Source organism: Dermacentor variabilis, chromosome 4, assembly GCF_050947875.1.
Source record: "Dermacentor variabilis isolate Ectoservices chromosome 4, ASM5094787v1, whole genome shotgun sequence".
Lineage (NCBI taxonomy): Eukaryota > Metazoa > Arthropoda > Arachnida > Ixodida > Ixodidae > Dermacentor > Dermacentor variabilis.
Window position 1 is genome coordinate 15997636 of NC_134571.1, and position 22916 is coordinate 16020551.

Consider the following 22916-nt stretch of genomic DNA (forward strand, 5'->3'; position numbering starts at 1 on the left):
AGAAATAATTACAGAGCTGGGTTACTTGATCTCATTACATAGACATGGGGTTGTAATCCTGATGCTTCAATTTATAGAAATCGCGCCATTTTCTGCATTTTTCCCATAGTAACTTAGATTAAAAAACAACACTCTGCTGCTAACAGTTACTAGAGCATCAATTTTACTGAGAGTATATACAGGCTTGGGTTACCTGCACTCACTAAATATATATAGGGCAGTAAGCTAGATTCTTCGATATTTTTTAATTTAACAATTGCTGCCAAATTTTCTATAATAACGGACATCATAAAGAAAAGCTCTGCTGCTATGAGTTACTAGAGCATCAATTTTACTGATGCAGAGTTGGGTTGCCGGCATTCATTGCGAAGACATGCGGTAGTCAACTTGATGCTTCAATTTTGCGTGAACTTCCGAATTTTTTTACAATTCTTTTGTGTAGGAACCGGAATCATAAAAGAAACCTCTGAAGCTCTAGCAGTTACCAAATCACAAATTTTATTGAGAAATATTGACAGAGTTGAGTTACCTGCATTCATTTCATATATATGAGGTTGTAATTGTGGAACTTCAATTTTACGAAATCGCCCCATTTTCGGCATCTTGTTCTAAGAACACTGAAATGTTAAAATAAATGTATGCTCCCATCGGTTACTCGAACTTCACTTTTACTAAGAAAATAAAGAAATTTGCGTGGCATAGTTGCTCATGCCTGGTCGCGTATAGCAAGCACTGAACGCGTTGTAACTACCCCAGACAAACGCGTTTCCACCTCCACTAATAAAAAAGGACTGCAGGAACAACGCGAATAAACGTCTAAGTCGGCGAGAGTGGCTGCAGGAAGCTTCGGACAGCTGGCACCTTACTATTCAAATTTATTTGAAACACAAATCCGTCCTCATTAGGCAACCGCTCAACAAATGTAATAAAAAATCTTGCGGTGAAAATAAAAGTGTTCAAGGTATTGTTGGGAATAAAGGTTTGATAAGTGTGGGGCACTCTTGTTTACTTTTTTTTAATTTCATCATCATCTTCAGATTGCTTCTATGTACACTGCAAGTCGAAGGCCTCTCCCAGCGATCTCCAATTACCCCTACCTTGCGCTGGCTCTAACAATTAATGCTGTTTAAATTGTGTAAACGGTTATTAAGTATTGACACCCAATTTATAACTGTGTTACTATGCAGCATATTTGTCGAATTTTGTTAAACGTTGATACGTTAGTTTACTGCTTCTGTGCAATCGCCGCATTGTTTACGCGAGTGCTGCAAAAGTCCCATTTTTATATTTCAAAGCGGTGTACATCAGGCAGAATTTGTCCAATGTGTATGTCGTAACTGATGCAATGCAGAGTTTCTTACTTTTTAGCTGTGGTGTTAGTGTTGAATAATCGACTCCTCACTCTCATTTTTAATTTTTTGTCATTTTTCATTTTCCGGTTTATGGTAACTTTAATGAATAAACGAAAATTCTGTTCCTTCCAGCCCGTAGATATTACTAGCCGCTTTCCAAACCGAGAAATCTCGTCATACTCGGTACAGTGGAAGCCTAGCAAGGCAATTTTTTCTTTCACGCTTGTCTTTAGCTCTCCGGCAAAAGCTTAATATCATTCAATTTAATCGCTTTATTCACATCGGTTGTTTGCACCACGCACATAATTAAACGCACGCATAATTGCGCGCATAATTTAAACATAACGCAGAACAAACGCTGAAATGCAATGTGGGGCACGAAGTTTGTATGAACCCTCAAGAATGATAAGTTAGGTTTCCGGATTCCCATGCAAGCAAGAAGAGATCACGCTGCTTATGACATTCGTGTTTACTATTCCAAGCCCACAACCTTTTCTTAGGTAATTGAACGTCGCTGAAATCAAGAATACAAATACCTCAAAGCGGTTTCAAACAGAATCAGCTTATAGGCGGAGCAAGCATAGTTGTTGTTGTTTCCGTTCAACTGTTTCTCCGTTGCCAAGGAAACCGGCCCGAGAAGACCGCAGCAACAGAAAAGACCACCCGTCTCCCCTCGGAAACAGCTGGTGTGATTCACTGCGCCCAAGTTCAGGTCTGCTTACCTCGTCATAAGCTCTCTGCCAGCTGTGAATGCGGGAGTACATTTTGTTGCGTGAGTGTTTTAGGTCTTTTTCTTTCTTTTTTTCTTTCAATACGAACCAAGTGTCAGCCCCTCGCACTATTCTCCACGGTGTCGACATGTGACGCGAAAGTGTTACCTGAAGTGACTCCGTGCACTTGATTTTGTGCAAACTCCCGTCGTGAAAACACTGGCACCACTGTGGTTCACTGTGGAATACCGCTAGGACATCGTCCTTAAGATGAACGCAGCAAAACCAGGAATGAATACTGGAACAACGCACTGAGCGTAATATGAACCGCCCACTTGATATCACTGACACTGCAGAGGCTGATTGAGTGAGCCACTCGCCTGGTTCTAGTGAGAACCGCTTGTACAGCAACGTCAGCAATAACGGTGCAAATTCTCGCTGGCACCTTGCAATCGCAGTTTCACTTATTTGAACTTCTCTTGCTGGCTTTCGCATCTTCGGTGCTCCTTACTGGACATCATCACTGCCATGACTGTGTTATGGCAAAGCTCTGACTGACTCCTGTTACTATGGGACGTGCCATTGGGTGAGTGTGCGAGCGCTGACTGTCCTTATTTCTCGCTCGTGATCCTCCTGCCTAGTGTTTCCTTTACAAGTGCGTAGGGTAGCCAACTAGGCGCGACTCTGGTTGAGCCCTTGTCGTTCGCTTTCATTTGTGTCTCTCATTGCTAACGCCGCCCATGCGTTAAACCGACATGCGGACTAACGCGCTTGTGCCAGGTCGTTTTCTGACGCTTTCTGCTCACGTGGTGCTTCTGGTGGCTCTGCTCTGGGTCTACGACGAGAACGTCCGGGCCTGTCTGCCACGCGACTTCAGCGAGGCGCAGTATGCGGCCAAGAGCACCGAGATAATCGTGGGGCTCTCGCTGGGCCTGGCCTTGGCTGCGTTCGAGCTGGTCGGCTTCCTGACCGGCGTCTCCATGTTCATCGCGTCACAGGCACTCATCTCGACGGCGTCGCACTGCGCGGCCACCGTCGCACTCGCCTACTTCGTCGTGGACCTCTGGAACTGCTCCGCGTACTGGTGGATATTCGTGTTCTGCAGCGTGCTGCCGGCGTTTGCCGAGCTCTGTGTGATCATCGGAGTCGTGTGCCTCAAGAAGGTTCCCTGAAACGGGTGTCCGTCTGCCTCGTGAATGCATGGCTACGTGCACTTCTTTGTTTTTGCACCTAAGTGGTGGTCGCGAGTGCGCCGAGATGTCTCCCTGTTTCCTCCGCATCCTTATTTTTCTCTCTCTCCCTCTTTTTATTGCTGACTGGTACGTGCTTCGTGTAACAGGTTTTCATGTATGTCATTTAGCATGAAGTCATGAAGGAGGACATGTTGTTCGGTTAGTATATATATATATATATATATATATATATATTCATCTGTGTTCCGGCAAGCAGTGTGTACATATACAGGACCTTCCATGACCTCCAGAAAAAGGCTCATGGCCCCGTTGGGAGTCGATTATCCGCAAGTTTAGGAGCACTGGGTCAGTTATGGGCTCGCGAAAGGACATGGTGTAGACCAACGACACAACCATAATGAAAAACACTTATGACGTGCGTCTATGTTTCTTTCATTCTAGTTGTGCCTTTGTGCTACGTTATGTCCTTTAGCGGGAAGTATGATTGCTCGCTACTTAGATATCATGTGACAAGCACAAATACTTTTATCAGGCAACCACTCAAGTGATTCGAATTAGGTTTGTTGAAGGAGACGAAAAAAAACGGAAGAAATGTTAGTCTGTATTAGAATAAGACTTTTTATGACCGCTTGTATATTTTTATTTTATTTATATGATACTGTCAACCCCGTTATTGGGGTCCTTACATTACCTGTGCTAAAGCTCACCTTTCACTGCCGTACCTATGTGCCTGCATTATTTCATAAGTGTGCATGCCTCATCTATTCATCTGTTCACATTCTCATAGTAGACTGCACCGCAGCCTCGTGTGTGTGTTGCAGGCCCCTACGAGGCAAGGACGAATGAAAGGACAAGACACACGTAGCGCATACTTTCAAATGATTTCTGTCAACCTTGTGTCTAAGGCGCATTTATACGCAACCAACTCACTCAACTAGGAGTGTTGACCAACCTCGTATGTGTGTTTGTGACAGCGAATATGTACGCACTCAGTGCGGGGCTACTTGCCTTCGCCTTTTATATCTATATGTACGTGTGTGTATATGACTATGTGCTGCGGATTTTTGGCCCTTGCACGTTGTTTCTTTTCTTACTAAACATATGATATATGCATATTATATTGTTGTTGCTACCATGCGAAAAGTAGCAGGCCTCACCATTATAGGGTGAATATATCTATTTATTTTATTTTCACCTCAATAAAAAATTGTTCTGCGATTTTTTTAAGGCAGTTTCCGAAAGACGAGCCTCTTTAGGGGCCTGAAAATCATTTTGCAGCTCTACAGCTCGGCAATAATGTCAAGTACAGTTATGTAAACCACGTCTACTAGGAGACCTAGAGGGATGAAAATAATGTACAATATACTTCCGTCAGTTCGACTCAGGTTAATTCGATTTTTCGGTTCATTCGATCCCGACCAAAAGTCCCGGCCAGCGCGCATGCCTTTCTATGGGCCCTAACTTTCGCTATTTCCATCCTTAACCTTGCCTTCTCCGGATAATACGAACTTGGCCAGTCGGCACGCACGCGCATGACCCGTATGGTGACACCAAAAGCGACCCCTTTAGTGGCAGCGTCTGTTTCGGCGGAGCTTAGGGGACAGCGAATGCGTTAAACACGCGCCGTCTCCCGTCGAAAGCGCCTATTTTCGGCCTGCCCTGAAATAAATTTCAAGCAATAACCATTGCTCACAATGGTCCATTACGGCATTTACCAGATTATAAAGCGAGTATATTTTTTTAGAAAATTTTGCCGGAATTTCTCTGTGCGGTGCAATCGGACACAAAACCAAAACTGCTGTCGGGGCGCTTGATATGCTTTTGCGCATAACACAAACGTATTGCGGCAACGCTGCCTTTAAGATTGTGCAGCGAAGCTTCATGTAGAAAATCGGCCGTCGGCCGCCATTGTACAACACATAGATCCTTGCCCATTTCTGTTGCTAAAGAATCGGGTCCGCTTTAGATTTATCCTTTGTTTAGGAGCCTTGATTTCCCTTTTACGTTAGTTTTCTCTTTCGGACACATATAAAGTGGTCGTGCGTTTGATTCGGGGGCGTGTTAGAATAGAGCAATTACTGCCAAATGAATGATTGGTGTGCCTTGAAGTATTTTCTACACATTGTTTAATTCGACCCGCCGTATACTTCAATCAATTTCGTCGAAGGTGAAAGTAACGGATGTCGGCTGTATTTTATATAGCGGCTAAAGTCTTCAATATTGAATGAATGGGCGTTTTCCAAAGTTAGCGTAAATAACTTAAATATTTTTGTGAACGAAAAAAGAAAATAAAGCATTCAGCCACCTTGTAAAAGTTTTTTTTTTATGCAGTTCGTGGGATCATATCCCTTCTTGTGCGGTGTGACAGAGCGCTACTCGTGAAGTGATTACTACATTCGCAAATATTTTAATCGCAGAGCATTTCGAGTAATATGCTCTGGGACGAACACATTGACGCAGTCACAATCCAGTTATCTAGGGTCATTGGCATGACGTGGAAATGTAAATCACTATTGCCGTTTAAAGTTAAACTTCTCATTTATAACTCACTTTTTTATTCGTACCTCTATTATTGCTTATTGGTATGGGGTACAACTACCTTTGTTAATTTGCATAAACTACTTGTCTTGCAAAAGAAGTTTGTTCGGCTACTCTTCAATGTCCCCTACAACTCCCATACTATAAACTTATTTCAGGAAGCCAACATAATTTCTGTGTTAAAGTTATACCAGTACAAGTTAACAACTGCATTTAGGCGGGAAGCAAAACTGAACTGCTCCTTTCTACGAGAACTTTCTAACCTTGAACTTAATGACAAATTTTATGTTACCCGTCATAAAGAGATATGGCGGGTGGTCACACCCAGAACAAATTACTTAAGGGAAAAGCTGTCACACACAATGCCAAAGCTTCTAAATAAATATAATAATCTAGGCGTTGATATCACCCAAATAACGGCCCAACAACTGAGAGACTTGTATATGCATGATTTTTAAATTACTGGTTCAGTGTACATCCTCTCGGCTAGTATGTATATAAAGTGTGTATATATGCTTCTGTATATGTGTGTGTGTGTAGGTGTGCATACGAGTGTGTATGCATATACGGGTATATGAATGCATGTGTATGTGTATATATATGTGTGTATATAATGTTCAGCGGCGTATTCTTGTCTCATTTGTATTCGCCACGAGAACCACACAAGCTACTCTAAGTATTTTTGGTTTTGTCACCAGTGGCTCTGTATGGATATGGGTGTGCATGTGTAAATGCGAGTATGTGGGTTCATGAGAGTATATATGAGTATGTGTATATGTATGTATACATATGTATATGTGTATGTGTATATATGTATGTATGATGCATATGTGCTTGCATGTATGCTGTTGCCGAATATTCTGTAGAGGGGGCTGCGGGCCTCGTCAAGCTGCTTACTGTAGCAGCTTTTACTTGCAGCCTCCTCCATCAAGTAGATGGAAATAAAGCTATTCTATTCTATTTACGAGTATGACTATTGTTATTAAGTACAGTAGTCCTATAAGTTGCTTCGGGACGTTTTACAAGCATCCTATATGACTGTGTCGATAGTACGCTAATTTTTTATATTGATGTGATATCCGAATGAAAAACTCAATTTAATCCATTCTTGCTATACGGAAGTTGCGGAAGTGCTACAGAAACGCGAATATTTCTCGCAGTGCCACAGGCGGCATTATTTATTATTTGCAAGCAAAGGCACTGAACAATGCATCATTGCTGTCAACTCCCGCAGACTAGCTAATCGTTGCTTCTAATAGCGTACCCTAGCAATGCTGTCGTAGTTGAAATTCATGTATTTTGGCGGTGTTTTGCCATGGGGCGCAATCAATCGGTATTACTTCTTTCTGCTTTACTTCCAGAATTGTCATTTACTTCAAAAATTTTCTTTACCTAAATAAACAGGAAACGGAATAAAGCAAGGTTATTAGATTAGATGTCTTAAAATGTTGCACATACATATTCTTATTTTCCCAACACCACGATTCGTTTCCGACAGAGGAATTCTCTGCCGAAGAAAATGTTTTCGAGGCTCGATACCTACCTCCATTGCAAACAACCAGAAAGCCCATTTAACTCCAACAACACTCTGACGAAAGATTCACTCAGCATCGTGTAGCAAAACATTTTTATTAAACACAATTCTCAGAAGTGACTAGAACCGTCAACTATTTACAAACGCTGGCAAGGCTTTACGTACTGACGTAATGATTTGGTTCATCATTGTCTGCGCCAAGGCGCTGTCCATAAGACGAGAGCCCTTGTTTGTGAGGAAGTGACATACAATCAGGACCAAAAAAAAAAAAGCATTTGTCCTGAAGAAAGAAATGGCGTCATAATGCCGTCCTCGTCGGAGCCAATGACTAGTCGTTGTAGATCCGTGCATTCATACGACTTACACGTGCAGAATTTGACGAACTGAGTATTGAAGGACCACAACAATGGCAAGGTGCACTGCACTATCAGCGATATTCTGGACATTAACAAATTCCGCCATATTATTGGATTCGCCATCTTGTCAACTATGATTTGCCCAGCGGGCTGCTGCGGTTTCTCCGATTGGCTCTAAAATACCGCCATTACACAATATGGCGGAATCTGACGACGTCCAGAATAGCACCAAATAAGTATTCGAGTTCACGGTGCCTCTCTCACGCGGTAAGCTAAGGAAAAGAAAACAGAGTCAAAGCTGATGCGGTAATGCCCTCTCGGTAAAACATAACGACAACAAAGAATGTGCAGTGGCACCGAACACAATAAGATTAGCACCAGTGACCGGCAAAGGTAGTGGCGAAATTGCGACGCGCGGCGTTGCTGTACAGAAATGGGCAAACATGCGCACAAATATACAGAGCTGCTGGGCTCCTCCCATGTTTGAAGTCTGAGGGAGGCCGGCGGGTATCCATAGACGACAGCGTTCGAGCGATTGTCTACATCATGATCTTTTCATAGCCCGTTCCGTATGCTGGCCAACAGCCAACCTTTCCAAGCCGCAACCGGCTGCCGAACTACCCTCGAGTGCAAGGAGTTGGATCGGCCCAGTATCTTGCTATCAGCGTGTCATCAGCTGCAACGCCGCTTATCTCAGTTTTGCTGCTCCAATCGCCGATCACTTGCAATATTTCTACGTTACCCCGATACAATACTAAGGAAAATCAATCCTACGATTGTTTGTTAGAACATTTAGCTTCTCTCCATGCTGAAGACAATAAAATGTGCGTGAGGGGGGTGGCGGGGGGGGGAAGTGTGATATCGCAAAAGAGCAAATGATGAAAAATGTGCCTGCGATTCGATGTTGTCAGGTACTCGATATGCAAATGAAGAAAAATTGCTCTTCAAATGAAGCGTTAGCTCGTGGTCAAGTCAAGGCTCCCATGCAAGTACAAGTCAAACGCAGAAGTGATTTCACTAGGCAAGCGATAGACTAATTTTAATAAAATTTGTTACAATTGAGAGAAAGATAAGTTATATCGATCACTGGAAGCGGTTCTGATTGAGGGCCTCGACTGTTTTACCGAAAACGCCGGAAGTGGACGAAACTCTGGAAGTGAAAAAAAAATATCCTATTAAGAACAGGCATAGAAATTCTCTGAACTGTGTATTTAAGGGTGTTTACTGCGGAGAAATGTATTGGTTTAGTGCTTACAGGAAGTTACACTGCTTATCTGAGAGCTTCAAGTGTTCTACTACCTGATTAGTGATTTATTTCAGAGTGATGTGCAATAAAAAATATATTAGTAGACTCTTAATATAAACTGATGCAGTTCATAATGTTGTGGCAAACGTTTTTAATTGCTATAAAATCGATGCTTCGTTTCTTACTTCCTAACTTTTGTAAAAACATCGAGGGTCCTATGGACGAACAGCAAGCCTACTTACAACAGTCGGCAAAATTAACCTTTTCTTAACGCAATAATTTTCATCAAGATTGCGTCGGTGGTTGTTGGGTGAGAAATCCTTTCTGCAATTTACGTGTATTAGAAGACGAAGGCCAACAGGCAAAGCGACCTTTGAGGAGCAAAGGAGCAACAAACGAAAACAACGGAACAAGAAATGGCGGCAATGATACGAAAGTCATGAACATTTTGCACAATGCCTTCGTTCACGACGCTGTTTCAGAACGTCTGCACAGGTGGCCCATCGTTTGTCCACGCTCGCAGGACAGGGCAAGTATTTACACAAAAAGTTTTTACGATAGCACTCTTCGCTAGAACTCTTCGAGTTAGTCATCCGTTATTGGCGGCGAGGAGTTACGGAGTCGCCATCCATCGGAAGCGCCTCGCTGGCGTAGTATGAGGGATCACGCGGCGCGACCCTAATAGGTTTTGCTGTCAGCGCTCACTGAAGACACCACGCGGGAGCTCTCCTGGACATTTCTGTAAATACTTTCGAAACGAGGGAAGTTTTTTACTGTCTAAATATTAATCTTGGTCAAACTTAAAGCACAGAATCGTTTACAGACGCTATCTCTTTACCGAATACGGACAGTGAACGCCACTGCGCGCGCGTGGTCGCCGCGATGGAGTCCCCCGAACCGGCTTCTTACGTGAAAGGTAGGCAAACGCTGAGAGCAAACTATGTGAAATATGTTCTTATAGTGTTTGTATAACTAAATGGAGCGTAATAGAATGAAGCCTCAATGCAGCGATCGCACAGGTTCGCAGCGACCGACTGCGCGTCTGCATGCTTGTCCGCGCACTGTTTCGCTTTCGACGCGTGCGCGTTTTCGCACCGTGCCATGAACTTTAGGCCGCAGAATATGAGCATTTGACAGTATACAAGCAATCATCTTTGCGTGGGCGCTATCAGACCTGTTCAAAAATAATGTCATTGTAGAGACTTCGACGTCTACGGAGACTGTGATGTGCCGTCGCGACGATTCAATCTTTTTTTTTTTCGTCTAAATTCTTGGACGTTTCAATATTATTTCTCGAGTTGCGTCGCATTGTATGTTTATCGGTGTTCTCAGCGTGCTATTTCCCGCTGCTTCTATTTTGTAATCCGGTGCATTAATTCATAACACAAACATGACCATATGCCATGATTTCCTAAAAATGTGCTTTTTACCGCTCCCTTTCCACTCCAGTGAACTTGCCAGTACCTATAGGATCGACAAGTTCATAGACTAAACCGTCATCACATTAGTCGGGCAGCGGACTCGGGCGAGCGTCTCAGTGCGCGTTTTCCGAACATCGCAGACCCGGCGCCGTAGCAGAAATCTTCCTCGCGTCTGTGCTTGCTGCATACCCGATTTGTAGCCGGTGATTGTTTGCCGGTTTTATGTTTCGTGAGTCAAGCTTCACGTAGCTTCTTGTCCTGCGGCTACGTGTGAATCAGGCTGACACCGGGCTTCGTTGCGTACGTCCGGCGATGCGGCACCGAGCAGTAGCCTACCATGTTGCGCGCCTTCAAAGGCAGCCACTACCTATTGTAGTGCTTTCAAGCGCTGTAAAGGAGACACTCGAAGCGGGAAAATCTCACCACTAAATGAGAACCGCAGCGTACGAGGGAATTTAAACTGTCGTTTTCAGCTCGCTTCGGCGCGCCCGAAGCAGCCGACGCGGCCGCTATGTCCACGTGATCCCTCCTAGCACGTCACGCCGACGGTGGCGCCAGTTTTTTGGAGCTCGATGCCAATATCGGACATGTTATCAGTGAAAATGGCCAGACAATGGCAAACAGCACCTACACGAACGAAAAGTGCGAACTCGGCTCCTGAACTGCTGCGCATGGTTTAAGAAAAAAGTAGTGCTTCGCTAAAGTTACCTTGCGTGGCCTGATAACGTAGCTGGAAAAATCATGCAGGCAGAGATTGGCGACGGCGCTATTGCAGCTACATCGGCAAAGCCGGTAAGTGTAACCGAAGCGCTCAAGAGAGGACGTTGGGACTTGCGGATTTTTTTCGGCTGTAATCGTTAAGAAATAACTGCACGGCTTAAATAATTCGAAATGTATATACCATCGTTTGCAGCAAGAATGACAAAGAATGATTACTGCCCCACCAATGCTGTGAACCCGGGCATTATGCTCTGAATGCTAATCCGTTTTAAGCGATGCTATTGGCATATACGCACCTCTTAGCCAAATATCACAGGTGAGTGCAATCATAGCAACAAAGTCGTAGTGAGTTTTGTAAACGCTCAAAACCGAATTAGGGTGCGAGCAGAGCGTTAGGCGCTTTACTTGGCGTTGTTGACCGCCTAGTGAATCGCAGTGACCCGCACATTCCGACAGCCATGGTTACCCGAACAGCATGATGGCGCTATGGACAAGCGTGTCGTCGAAAGCGTGTGCTGCGATATTTTTAGCGAGTGATGGTCCGATACATATATGCCATTAACAGCGTAAAACGCGTGTAAGCGCGCCCAACTTACGACCACATTATCATTCTGCAAAATTGTGCGTAAACATCTCGCGTTATTTGCCAGAACTCGGGCAGTTGGAGAGGACATGAAGCGAACTTAACGCGCACCCTCTTACGTAGATGAACTTGAGTCAGCTACTGTTTCATCGACCCCTACTGCTACTGTTGAGCTGTAATCAGCAACCGTGGAGGTGTTCCAAAGCAGCAGTGTCAGCCGTGAAGCAGGATATAAAAGTCACAGCCTAGACGGCATTTCAGTCCGAAACACTTAACACTTTCTGCACCCGGCATCCAGCTGAGCAGAGGCGCCCTTATATTCCGTCACTGCTCATCTTCAGACTCGTACACCTGAGCCACCACACTCAAGTCGGTCGTCTCGGTCGGCGGGGGTAATGTGTAGCTCTGCAGCTGCAACTCCAGCAGCTCGTCTTCGGCCGGCAGTGGCAGGAACGGCGGCCAGCTGCCCAATTGGGCGCTGAAGAACGACCCGGGCACGTCGTGGCAGCCGTAGTCGTAGTAGTCCAGCTCGAAGCCGTCCTCGGTGCCGCTAGTGCTCAGCTCGGAGAGGGACGCGGCCAGCGCGACGGCCGCGCCGTCCCTCACGCGCGAACCGCAGCTCGCAACGCGGTCCACGAGGCCGGGAGCCGCCGCTCGCCGGCACTGGTTGGGGCCGCCCGAGCCTCGCCCCGAGGCTTCCAGGGACTCGACCGAGTCCTCGGCGCCGTCGCCTCTCGCCGCGATGAGGTACTTGAGCGGCCTCGGCTTGAGGGGAAGCCGCGGCGTGCACGTTTGACTCTGCGGCTGCGGAGACACTGTGGCCACTGGCACCCGCCTCTTGAGCTGCGCAAAAGGAAAAACGAAGACGCGCGTATTGTTAGGATTGGGAAGGCTGGCACTCACCTGGTTTATACGCAGGAGAGCTACGCGCGTTCCTCGGAGAGGTTTTTACAACCGTGGAGCTCGGTTTGAAGACTGCGTCACCTTTCGGGGTGCATTCACACTAGGAAATAAATTCACGCGCGTCACTAAATGAGCCAGGAGCTTCTGGTGTGACCGAGTGGGAAGGGCTAAAAGACTTCTCGGCCGACTAACTGAGTCTGCTATACGCTGGTTACCATCAGTCCATGAACGCGTCGACTACAGACAATGATCTTAATAGCAGCCCACTAACTTATTCTTCTTCAACAAGACCTTAATACCTGCAACCTCTTTTCATCGAAAAATTATCCGTTGTCTATGGGCCAAGCATTCCTAGTACTGGGATGTTTCAGCAAGACAGAAAGCTCTAAGGAGCCAACTCACCACCGGTGTAGAAGACACCGAAGCCGTGCACACGGAGCCGACCGACTTAAACAGGCACGCTTGCTCCATGTAATCCTCGGGGCTCTCGCCCGAGTGCTTGAGCGGGAAGGCATCCGCGACGGGCATAGCTTCGTCCTCGTCCGGCGCATCGTCTTCCGCGGACATCTCCGAGATGGAGGTGAGCGAGCCCGCGGCCAGGAGGCGCACCGTGGGCCGCGAGTCGATGCCGCCGTCCGAGCACAGCGAGTCCGAGACCAGGCTGCGCGCCTTGCGCCGTCGCGTCAGGCAGCAGCGGCTCCGGTACACGAGCGCCAGCAGGGACACGGTCAGCACCACGGCGCAGCCCAGGAAGGCCAGCAGCGCGTGCACCGACGAATGGAACGGCGCCAGGCCGGAGCGGCGAGGGTGTCGCGAAGCCACGCTGGCCGAGGTTGAGTCTGCGAGTGGATGACGCGTTACAGAAGTTAAATTGTGCCCAAAATGCACAACGAGTTATCACAACGGCATTGGGGAGGCTCCGGGATAATTTTTACCGCCTGGCCGGGTTCCTTACAGCGCAACCAAAGCACGGTAAACACGAGCGGCCTTGCATACCAACCCCATGAGAGTGCAGCGTCCGCGGCCATACCCGCGACCTCGTGCTCAATATCTCGACACCATAGTCGCCGAACCACAGAATCGGATAGTAATGGCACGTATCATGGTGAACATCGCCGTCATCAGCCTATTTCACATCCACTGCAGGACGACAAACATTGCCCGATAGGCTAATGATAATGATGATGATCGTGATGCAATTCACCACAATATTTACCCGTACAAGTCACAGTAAGTTGCCGCGTAATTAACTGTCGAGTGCCAAAGAACACACTTCGCAAAAGTGAGACAATGTCATTCGACAATATACGGCGCGGCGACATATAGTCGCACCTGAACAACGCTCTTTAACGGCGGGTAAGTTTGTTCGCGAGTGAGATGGTTCAAGCGGCCCCTGGTCGGTTTACTTGCGTGCGCGTGTGCGTATGTTGTTTTTGCGCTCTTCAAAGGTTTGAACCTTTGAACCTCGACAGCAGATTGCAGAGCCAACGTCTAAAATAGACTAAAGTTGTGTAACACACCCTCACTGACATGCATGTTTTGTAACTACTATCACTCGTAGCGTAGTACCTTTCCGACAAAAAAATTCTCAGAATTAACTCTGGTGTCTACGGGAGCTGCAAGTTCGGCGGTTTCGCTAGCATGGGAATGAGGGGCCGTGAATTTGCCTTAACATCGTCCTTGTGGCTTCAAAGGGCTTTGTGACTTTTCAAATTGGTCATTTTCAACAAAATATTGCATTGCAAGTAAAATTCGCAGCTTATTACGTATGTGAGCAGAGACTTTGCGAACTTACAACTGATTTAGAAAACTATGATTACTTGGAAATTTAGAAAGATAATGGGTATAATAAATAACGTCACGATAATGTTTGAAGTCACAAGCCCGGAGTTTAGTCTGCGTTTAGTTAAAAATCCAGACAAGAACTGTCGTTCCCACGACAACTGAATGATCGCCAGCCAGAGTTCCTTCTAGTAGATTTTTGCAAAGTGACTCATAACATTCCAGAAAACTGTGCTTATAGGCAGGGAAATGCTTTGCGCACTGGTGCGTTCCGCAGGTGCGCGCCACCTTGTGGGTGCGTACATCCCTTGGCAAAGATTATTTACCGACGAATGTCGCACCCACAACAATGAGGGCATCCGCTGACCGCTCCAGAATGCAAAGCATTTCCCCGCTCACGCTGTAAATGCATTGTCGTCCGCTCGCACCACTTCGCGATGCTGCCGCTTCGCATTGCTCACAAAATTAACAGATAAATAAATACACTGTATCACAAGATCACCTGTATTCACAAAACCCTTCTCACGTAAGTGTATATGCCCGATGGCCGATTTTGGGTGTATGCCACTCAAGATAGTTAACACCGCGATAGCGCGATTGGCCTCAGTGATGGCCAATCGATTTATGCGAATATTGCGAATATGGACCGAAGGACCAAGTTCACAAAGGTTTCCTTTCGTAAGAAAATTTTGTCAGTGATAGGCCCCGGTTTCTAAGAGGCACGCCAGCGTACAAAGTTGGTTACGTATACGGGCTGAGTTCATTTTAAATGTACCAATTGCAGGTCGTTTGGTCCGGAATCCCTCTGTTGTCGACAACGCGCTAACTATACACTCCTCCAGCGGGACGAGGCGACTCACTCGTTTCCCAGAAGGCAATGCTGAAGCTGGCCACAGCCTGGTGCGACGCGTTCCCAGTCGAGGACTGGGCGGCCACGTAGTCGACGCGGACTGGCCCCGACAGGGAGGTGGCCTCGAGCAGCGGCTGGGTGCCGCCTTCGGAAGGGACGGCGGCCAGGAGGACGCCCAGCGGAGACGTGCCATCGCGCACCGATATCTCACCGGCGTCCAGCTCCACGTCGATCAACCTCACGGAGACCAGCCTGTGCCGCGAGAACGGCTTGAGCACCCACGACACGGAGCTGTCTACGCACGGCGTCGAGCTGGAGAAGCGCACGGTGGCACGCCGGATCACCGTCAGCGTGCAGCCGCAGATGCAGTAGGTCGACGGCAGCGGCGTGGTCGAGGTGGCGTTTTCTGCCGACGGCGTGGTGTCTGCCAAGGGAAGGCAGTATACTGAGAATCGTGCTACAGATGGTAACGATGCATTTTGAAAACGGCATGCGCAGCACAAACAACGCTAGTGAACACACTGGGGTTAACGTTCTCTATTTAGAGGTGCCTTTCTGATGAAGTCCTTGAAATGTTATGAGAAAGTTCCCAGAAACTGCATCATGATAGTCTGGCTTCATGGAACTCTCTAAAGCTGCAGCCACACAGAACGTGTACTTATGGGACTTAATTCATTAAGCGAACTTACGAACAAATGTTGGCGTAAGAAAACTAGCGAAGAAAGCGTATTCACAAAGCCAAAACCGTTCGTAAGATCAGCAAGCTTCCGATGCCCGCCGCTGCAAGGACGAGCGCTGTAGTCAACAAAAGGCGTTTATGTAATGGTGGTACGGGTGCGAAATTCAGCACTTGCGCCAATAGTAAGCATAAGCCAACTCACGAAAATTAAATAGCCACCGCAGCTGCCGACTAAGAAGAAGAAATAATAATAATAATAATAATAATAATAATAATAATAATAATAATAATAATAATAATAATAATAATAATAGAAGAAGAACTTTTGTATACAGAAACTGTACGGGTTCCGCTTGCCAATGGGCCGCGACAGCACGTTCCAACGCTTACCCGCCGAGCTAACGCGGGTAAGCGTTGGAACGTGCTGTCGGGGCCCATTCGCAAGAGGCCTCAACTGATAGCCGAGAACGACACGTGCTTTCATTTTTTGCGGCGTGCTCTGATTGGACACCTCGAAGCGCATCGAGTAGTTCCAGTGAATAATGTATTGGGCGCGCGCTGCTGTGAAAGGCAGTAACATTAATGCTGTGCTGCGAACTTTTGCCTAATAACTGATATGCTGTGTTTCCTTATGCGCGCAATAGCCTTACTTTTCATAACCATCATGACCCTCTATTTGGTGTTTGCAGATAGAAGTGTGGTGTCTGTCCCTGACTTTTAAGTCAAGTTAGCCAGTGATGCGTTTTTGAGCACTTCTATCAATTTTCTTCCTATAGTTTCAGCTTTACTTCCCTCATAGGGCTGCGGAATATTACTCTTTCAAATAATTTTAAAGCCATAGTTCTCCATGCGAGATGAAACTAGCAAAAATATAATTCACCGACGATAATTATGATACTCCCTAAAGCGAAATTTGAGCGCAGCTCTATACGCGTTTTCATTTCGCGATATATTGGCCGGCGCGGACAATCTGTCTCGTGCGGCGGGTTGAAATCGGTGCGAAGTGTGGCGAGACTGCTTCGCTATCGCGAGAGGCAGCGCGTGGTTGACGCGTGGGCGCGATTCACAGCAGCCGCCGCAGGCATGCCTCCGCTCATGCAGCGCTTTCATTAAAACTTCTTTCTGGGCGAGTTGGTGCATACTTGACATGAAAACTGTTTACAGCGCAAACACATGCAACCACAAAGTATAAGGGACAGGACACAAGCGCTGTATCGCAGCGCAGCGCTTGTGTGCTGTCCCTTATACTTTGTGGTTGCATGTGTTTGCGCTGTAAACAGTTTTCATGTCAAGTATGCAGCGCTTTGTTTCTATATATGGTATCGGCAGCGTTATCGGTGTACAGACTGAACTAGTGGTCTTATCCTTTGTAACGGGTGAGTAGTATTCCAAAATACTCAGACCAAACAGTAAGCAAGATAATAAATAATAAAAGGTTGAGAAAAAATAGGAAAAGAGGAGACAACGTCGTAAAAGAAAAAGGAGCACTCATTGGTTCACTAGTGGCGCTCTAGGGTCCACCACTCGGAGAGCAGTTTTTTTTTTCGTCATCATCGCCGCAGCGGAAAGCACTTGCCTGATGTGGCATCGCCCGCTGAGCGAAATTCCATGGAGCGTGTTTATTTCTGGCGGAGAAGTGGGGAGGTTTTGACGCGCACTACGCTGGTGCAATCTCGTAGCCATCGTGGTCGCAGAGTACGTCTTTCATCTCACGCTTTCGTCGTACTCTCCTCCTCCACTTTCCGTCTAATGGTTCCGCTGCACCCTTCTCCTCCACTTTCCTCCTCGCACTCTCTTCCCTATCACCGCCTTTCACCCTCTGCTGCGCTCCGGGTTTGTTTGAGCTGCGCTCTAAAAAAACCTAAACGTTTCTAATTTTCAGAACTTGTTGCTGTTAGACAATTCGCTGTCGTCTTCCGAGCTGTTATCCTCAGCCTTCTATTTATTGCTCATAGTTTGAATTCATCCATGAGGCGAAGCGGCGTAGTTGGTGTGCCCACGATTTTGGTCATCGTGCAGCTTACTGCGAGCGAACGTATCAGAAAGACGAAGGACAATCTCGTCTATTATATAAAGCGGGACGTCAATATGATTACAAAAAAGAGAAAAAGAATTGGCAAATTAAATAACGTACTACCATTGATATGAAAATCGTGTGGAGTGCTGGAACTCTACCCTTTCCTTCTCTCACTTACGAGAGCCTTCATAGACCTTTGTGAATTTAGCGCAAGAATTTTCTTCTAGCCAACTACCGTCTTACGCCCATATTGCACAGCAGTCAAATCACCACTACGGCGTGGAAAAAAATTCACCGACGATTACGACACCCTCTAATGCGAAATTTGAGCGCAGCTCTACACGCGTTTTCATTTCGCGATATAATGGCCGGCGCGGACAGTCTGTCTCGTGCGGCATGTTCCAATTGGAGCGAAGTGTGCGCGACTGCCTCGCTAATCTGAAGATCGCGAAAGGCAGAGCATGGGTGACGCGTGTGCGCGATTCACAGCAGCAGCCGCTGCAGACAGACCTCCCAGACAACGCGCGCTACCCTGGCGCCATCTCGTGCTCATCGTCGCCGCACTACGCTGTTCTTCTCACGCTTTCGCCATACCCTCCTCCTCCTCCGGTTTCGTCATCGCGTCTTTCATCCCTGCTGCGCTCCGCGTTCGATGTTTCATCATTCGCTGTGCTGTTCGCTCAGTTACGCCGACGCTGACGCTCGCTCCAGCAGCTAGCTCTAAAGAAATCGGCCAAGGTGGCCTAGTATCGCGAAGTGAACAATATGGAGCGTGCACAACGCTGGGAATGGTCACTAACATCCGTTGTGTCCTCAAGATCAGCATTTGCTCCGCTCGAATTCTATTATCTTTTGTGCTCTCCCGACGGCGCACAGTTCGACCACTTAAATCAGTGCGTTTGGACGAAGCTACGACAATTTTGTGTATTTAGTGGTTTAAGTGCCCATCGCATGGATTGCAGAAGCACTGAACGAACTTCTCATTAAAGCTGTGGAGCTTGCAGCATTCGGCTTATAACTAAAGAATGGTTTCAATTATGTGGAACTGACATGTACAGGGTGTCCCAGCTATCATGAACCAAGATTTTAAAGATATGCAAAAGCCATGTAGCTGGACAGAACCAAGATAATATTCTTTGCCATGGCTTGAATATACTCAGATTATTTTTTCCATTCCGCCTAATTTCATAATTAGTCATAATTATTTATTTTCTCAAATATTACAATTAGATGAAAAGTGTCAATGAGAAAATTGTAGCGCAACATGAAAAACTCCCGATACAGTTTTCTCTTGCTCAATACGTGAAAATTAAAGTGTTTTTCCGAACGTGAAAGAAGCCCGCAAATACACGTGACTTGCTGTTCGAGGCATTTTGCGTGTATTCGCGGGTTTCGTACTGCGTTTTTGCCCGCTTCCACTGCTGCCTCTATTTCGTGTTTACTTTTTGCATTGCTAAATTTGAGCATGCCGACTTGTGCCTAACTAGCAAAGGAATTAGAGGCTGTTCGTGAGGAGGTTGCCGAACTGAAAACTAGTCTGGTGATGTTTAATGACATCTGTGAATGCGTGATAAATGACAATGAGGCACTGACTAAAGAAAACAAGGTCTTGAGAGGGGAAAATAAGAAACTTAGTAAACAAATGTGTGATCTCGAACAAAATTCGCGACTCAATAATGTTGAGTTGAAAGGCATCACCGAGTCAAAAGGCGAAGACTGCTTGGCAGTCGTTCAAACTATTGTTGAGAAGATTGGTTGCCTAATCGCCTATATACAGATATAGACACCGCACACCGGGTGCCCGCAAAAATGGAAGCCACATTATTGCGCGATTCTGTTCGCGCAACAAGAAGGCTGAATTCACAAAAAATACAAGAAAGGCGCGGCTGTCTAACGCGGACATAGGTTTTGCCCAGAACACAGGCCCCAAACCTGTGCATGCGAACGATCACCTCACGCCAGAGCCAAAACGCTTTTTTTGAGCAGGCACTTGCGCTTAAAAGAGCATACCAAGTGGAAGAACCTCTGGACCGATAATTGCACAATCAAAGCCCGGACGACCGATGGCAGCCGCGTGTTTCGAATTGCATGTGCAGAAGATCTTGGTATCTTCCGCTAGATATGCTGTCCTTTCTCATTTTAAACCGACCTTAAATCGCCATCCATCTAGACGTGCCAACAAGTGACAGATTTGTTGCACGAAACGTCATCAGCATTATCGCTTCTGCACCTAAACAACCAGTCTTAGAAAACACCATGGTGATCTCGTTGCGATCCATTGTTTACATTATCATTCATTTTCTATAACACGTTTGTCTGAAACACGGTTATCTGACAATGAAGGCAGCTTGTATGGATTACCAGGTTATCATTCTGAATATCGCAATCGCGAATTGTGTCATGGTGGTGGAAGTGCCATGCTTGTAGACTCGTCCTTAACATGTACGCCCTGTCTTGATATCAGATTTAAATATATTCCCTGTGAATCTGTTTATCCATTTCCATTTAACCATCCATTTAAACATAGTGTTATACCAATTAACAGTCGTAATACTATCGTAGCTTCCATTTATAGGTCACTTTCATCTTCGTATCCTGAATTTTGCAATCAATTAAGCAACATTCTTAATAACTTGGTTATAGAAAATACGAACATTGTTATATCTGGTGATATCAACAGTAACATCATCAATCCTGACAGTGCATCGCATTTAGAGTGCACGCACTGTTTATACAGCTTCGGCTTGTCCTCGCATAATTCAGCTCCAACTAGGAATGATTTACTGGGCTCCAGTACACTAATAGATCCTATTATCTACAACATTTCATCTGATCACATTGCAGGAGTTGTAGATAATTATATTAGGCTTAGTAGTACTTAGGCTTTAAAAATATAAAGAGTAATAATACATTGACAAAGCGGCTATTTGACTCCACCAAATTTGTGCAGTTAATTCGTGCAGTAGACTGGACATCGACGATTAAGGAGGATTGCGCAGAAAAGGCTTTTGCGTCTTTCTCGGAAACAATAACTACGTGCATAGAAGACTACACCACTTACACTACTGTGAAGAAGTGGTTTCGTTCACCCAGAAATCAATGGATTACTAACCCCCTGTTAAAGTCCATTATTAAAAAGAATAACCTTCATAAGAAATTAAGGTCGCAGCCTTTTAACCTTACATCAAAAGCCCACTTTCAGAAATATTCTGCAACGTTGTCTCTATACAGGCAGCGCTAAGCGCAATTATTACCAGGATCTCATTGTAAGAAACGCAAGCAACACGACGCGCTGCTGGAAAATTATTAGAGTTTCTGAAAAAAATGATTGCTCAGAGACAACAATAAAGATAAAGCAAGGCGACGAAATGTATACTGATCCTCTTAGAATAGCTAACGCATTCAGTGAGCATTCTTGCGCATCTACGGATACGCAGCAGCCAACGTGTCCTTTACCTGATATACCTCGGTGTAGTCATTCCGTTTATCTGCATTCGACGACTGCAGATGAAATTCACCATGTCATCACATCTTTGAAGACTACAAGCGCTGGGTTAGACCACATTGATCCTTGTAAAGTAAAACTGAGTTCGCATGAAATATCGTCAGTTTTGGCACTAATAATTAACAAACTGTTCTCTGCAGGGGTGTTTCCGAGCTGTCTTAAAGCTGGTAGAATAGTTCCTGTTTTCAAGAAAAGTGACCTGACTTCAGTGGGGAATCACAGGCCAATTTGTATCCTTGCCCCCCCCCCCCCCTTTTCTTTTTGTAAAGTGATTGAAAAGCTATTTCGCACTCGATTATTGCGCTATTTTAAGAAATTTAACATTTTGTCTCCTCAGAAATTTGGATTTCGCCAAGGATATTCAACCGAACTGGCACTTATTACTTTAACTACACAAGTGGGGCCCAATGGGCCCAGTACACAAGTGTGGGGCCCTTAGTGACATATGTAATTACATGCCAATCTAGGTGCTGCCAGTGCTATCCAAAGCATTTGAAGATGTTATTACAAACACGCCTCGTGAATTTTATAACTAAGCACCACGTAATAAATGACGCACAGTACGGTTTTCAGAAAAATAAAACAACAGAGCTAGCGTTATCACGTGTTAAAGATAAAAATAATGGATCACATTGAAAATAAGCTTTATACCATTGGTCTCTTCATTGATCTTATGAAAGCATTTGATTGTGTTAACCATGAGATTTTATTAGTTAAACTTCATAATTACGGCATTCGTGGCGTTGCCATAGATTTTAAAAAAAATTATCTTTCCCACAGAAAACAGTGTATAAAAATTGGTGATGTTATTTCCCCAACTACTACAGCAAAACAAGGAGTACTTCAGGGGTCGATTCTAGGGCCATTGTTATTTACACTTTACATAAACGATATGTTTCATATACCTAACTCCCCAAAGTTAGTAATTTGCGTGGATGATACCAATATAGTTTTTTTCTGCGTGTACACTTAATGACCTTCAGAACACGATTAACGACTACCTAATGCAGCTTGATAGTTGGTTTCATGCTAATAAATTAGCACTCAACCTAAAAAAAAACTAACTACGTCTTGTTCAAACCCACTAACAAAACATGTGACAGTGAACTCACGCTGATATTCCAGGACACCGTTATAGCACGCGTAAAATGTCAGAAATTTCTAGGTGTGTGGATTGAAGAACGTATGTCGTGGAATACACATTTAAACAAACTAACCTCAGAACTAAGCAGAACAGTTGGTTTATTATCAAATTATCAGATCTAATTCCTCTGCAGCTAAAGAAAGCGATATATTATGCCCATTTCTACTCCCGTTTATCCTACTGCACACTAGTTTGGGGTACTACAACGACTACGAATTATAACAAACTGGAGGTATTGCAGAAGAAAATGCTGAGGATTCTTGAGAATTATCATGGTGAACCCAAAGATCTGCCAACTCATCCTTTGTTTATTAAACACAATTTGCTCAAATCGAGTAAAATATATGACTACAAACTCCTGCTGCACATACATAAACATAACC

At 45.4% G+C, this 22916-nt stretch overlaps 2 protein-coding genes across 2 annotated transcripts in view; one reads left to right on the plus strand and one right to left on the minus strand.

Annotated features, from left to right (window-relative positions):
* Nucleotides 1-2020: 2020 nt before the first annotated feature.
* LOC142577705 (transmembrane protein 107-like) lies at nt 2021-4435 on the plus strand. The gene has a single exon (XM_075687160.1). The coding sequence runs from the start codon at nt 2818-2820 to the stop codon at nt 3232-3234; it is 417 nt and encodes a 138-aa protein (XP_075543275.1). The 5' UTR covers nt 2021-2817; the 3' UTR covers nt 3235-4435.
* Nucleotides 4436-9038: 4603 nt separating this feature from the next.
* The window catches only part of gogo (thrombospondin-1 like protein golden goal), a 95511-nt gene continuing 81633 nt past the window's right edge, over nt 9039-22916 (minus strand). The window contains exons 8-10 of the mRNA XM_075688210.1: nt 15199-15612; nt 12959-13395; nt 9039-12496 (exon numbers count right to left, since the gene is read on the minus strand). Of these exons, the coding sequence (XP_075544325.1) occupies nt 11978-12496; nt 12959-13395; nt 15199-15612 (1370 nt within the window). The 3' untranslated portion in view covers nt 9039-11977. The remainder of the gene's footprint in view (nt 12497-12958; nt 13396-15198; nt 15613-22916) is intronic.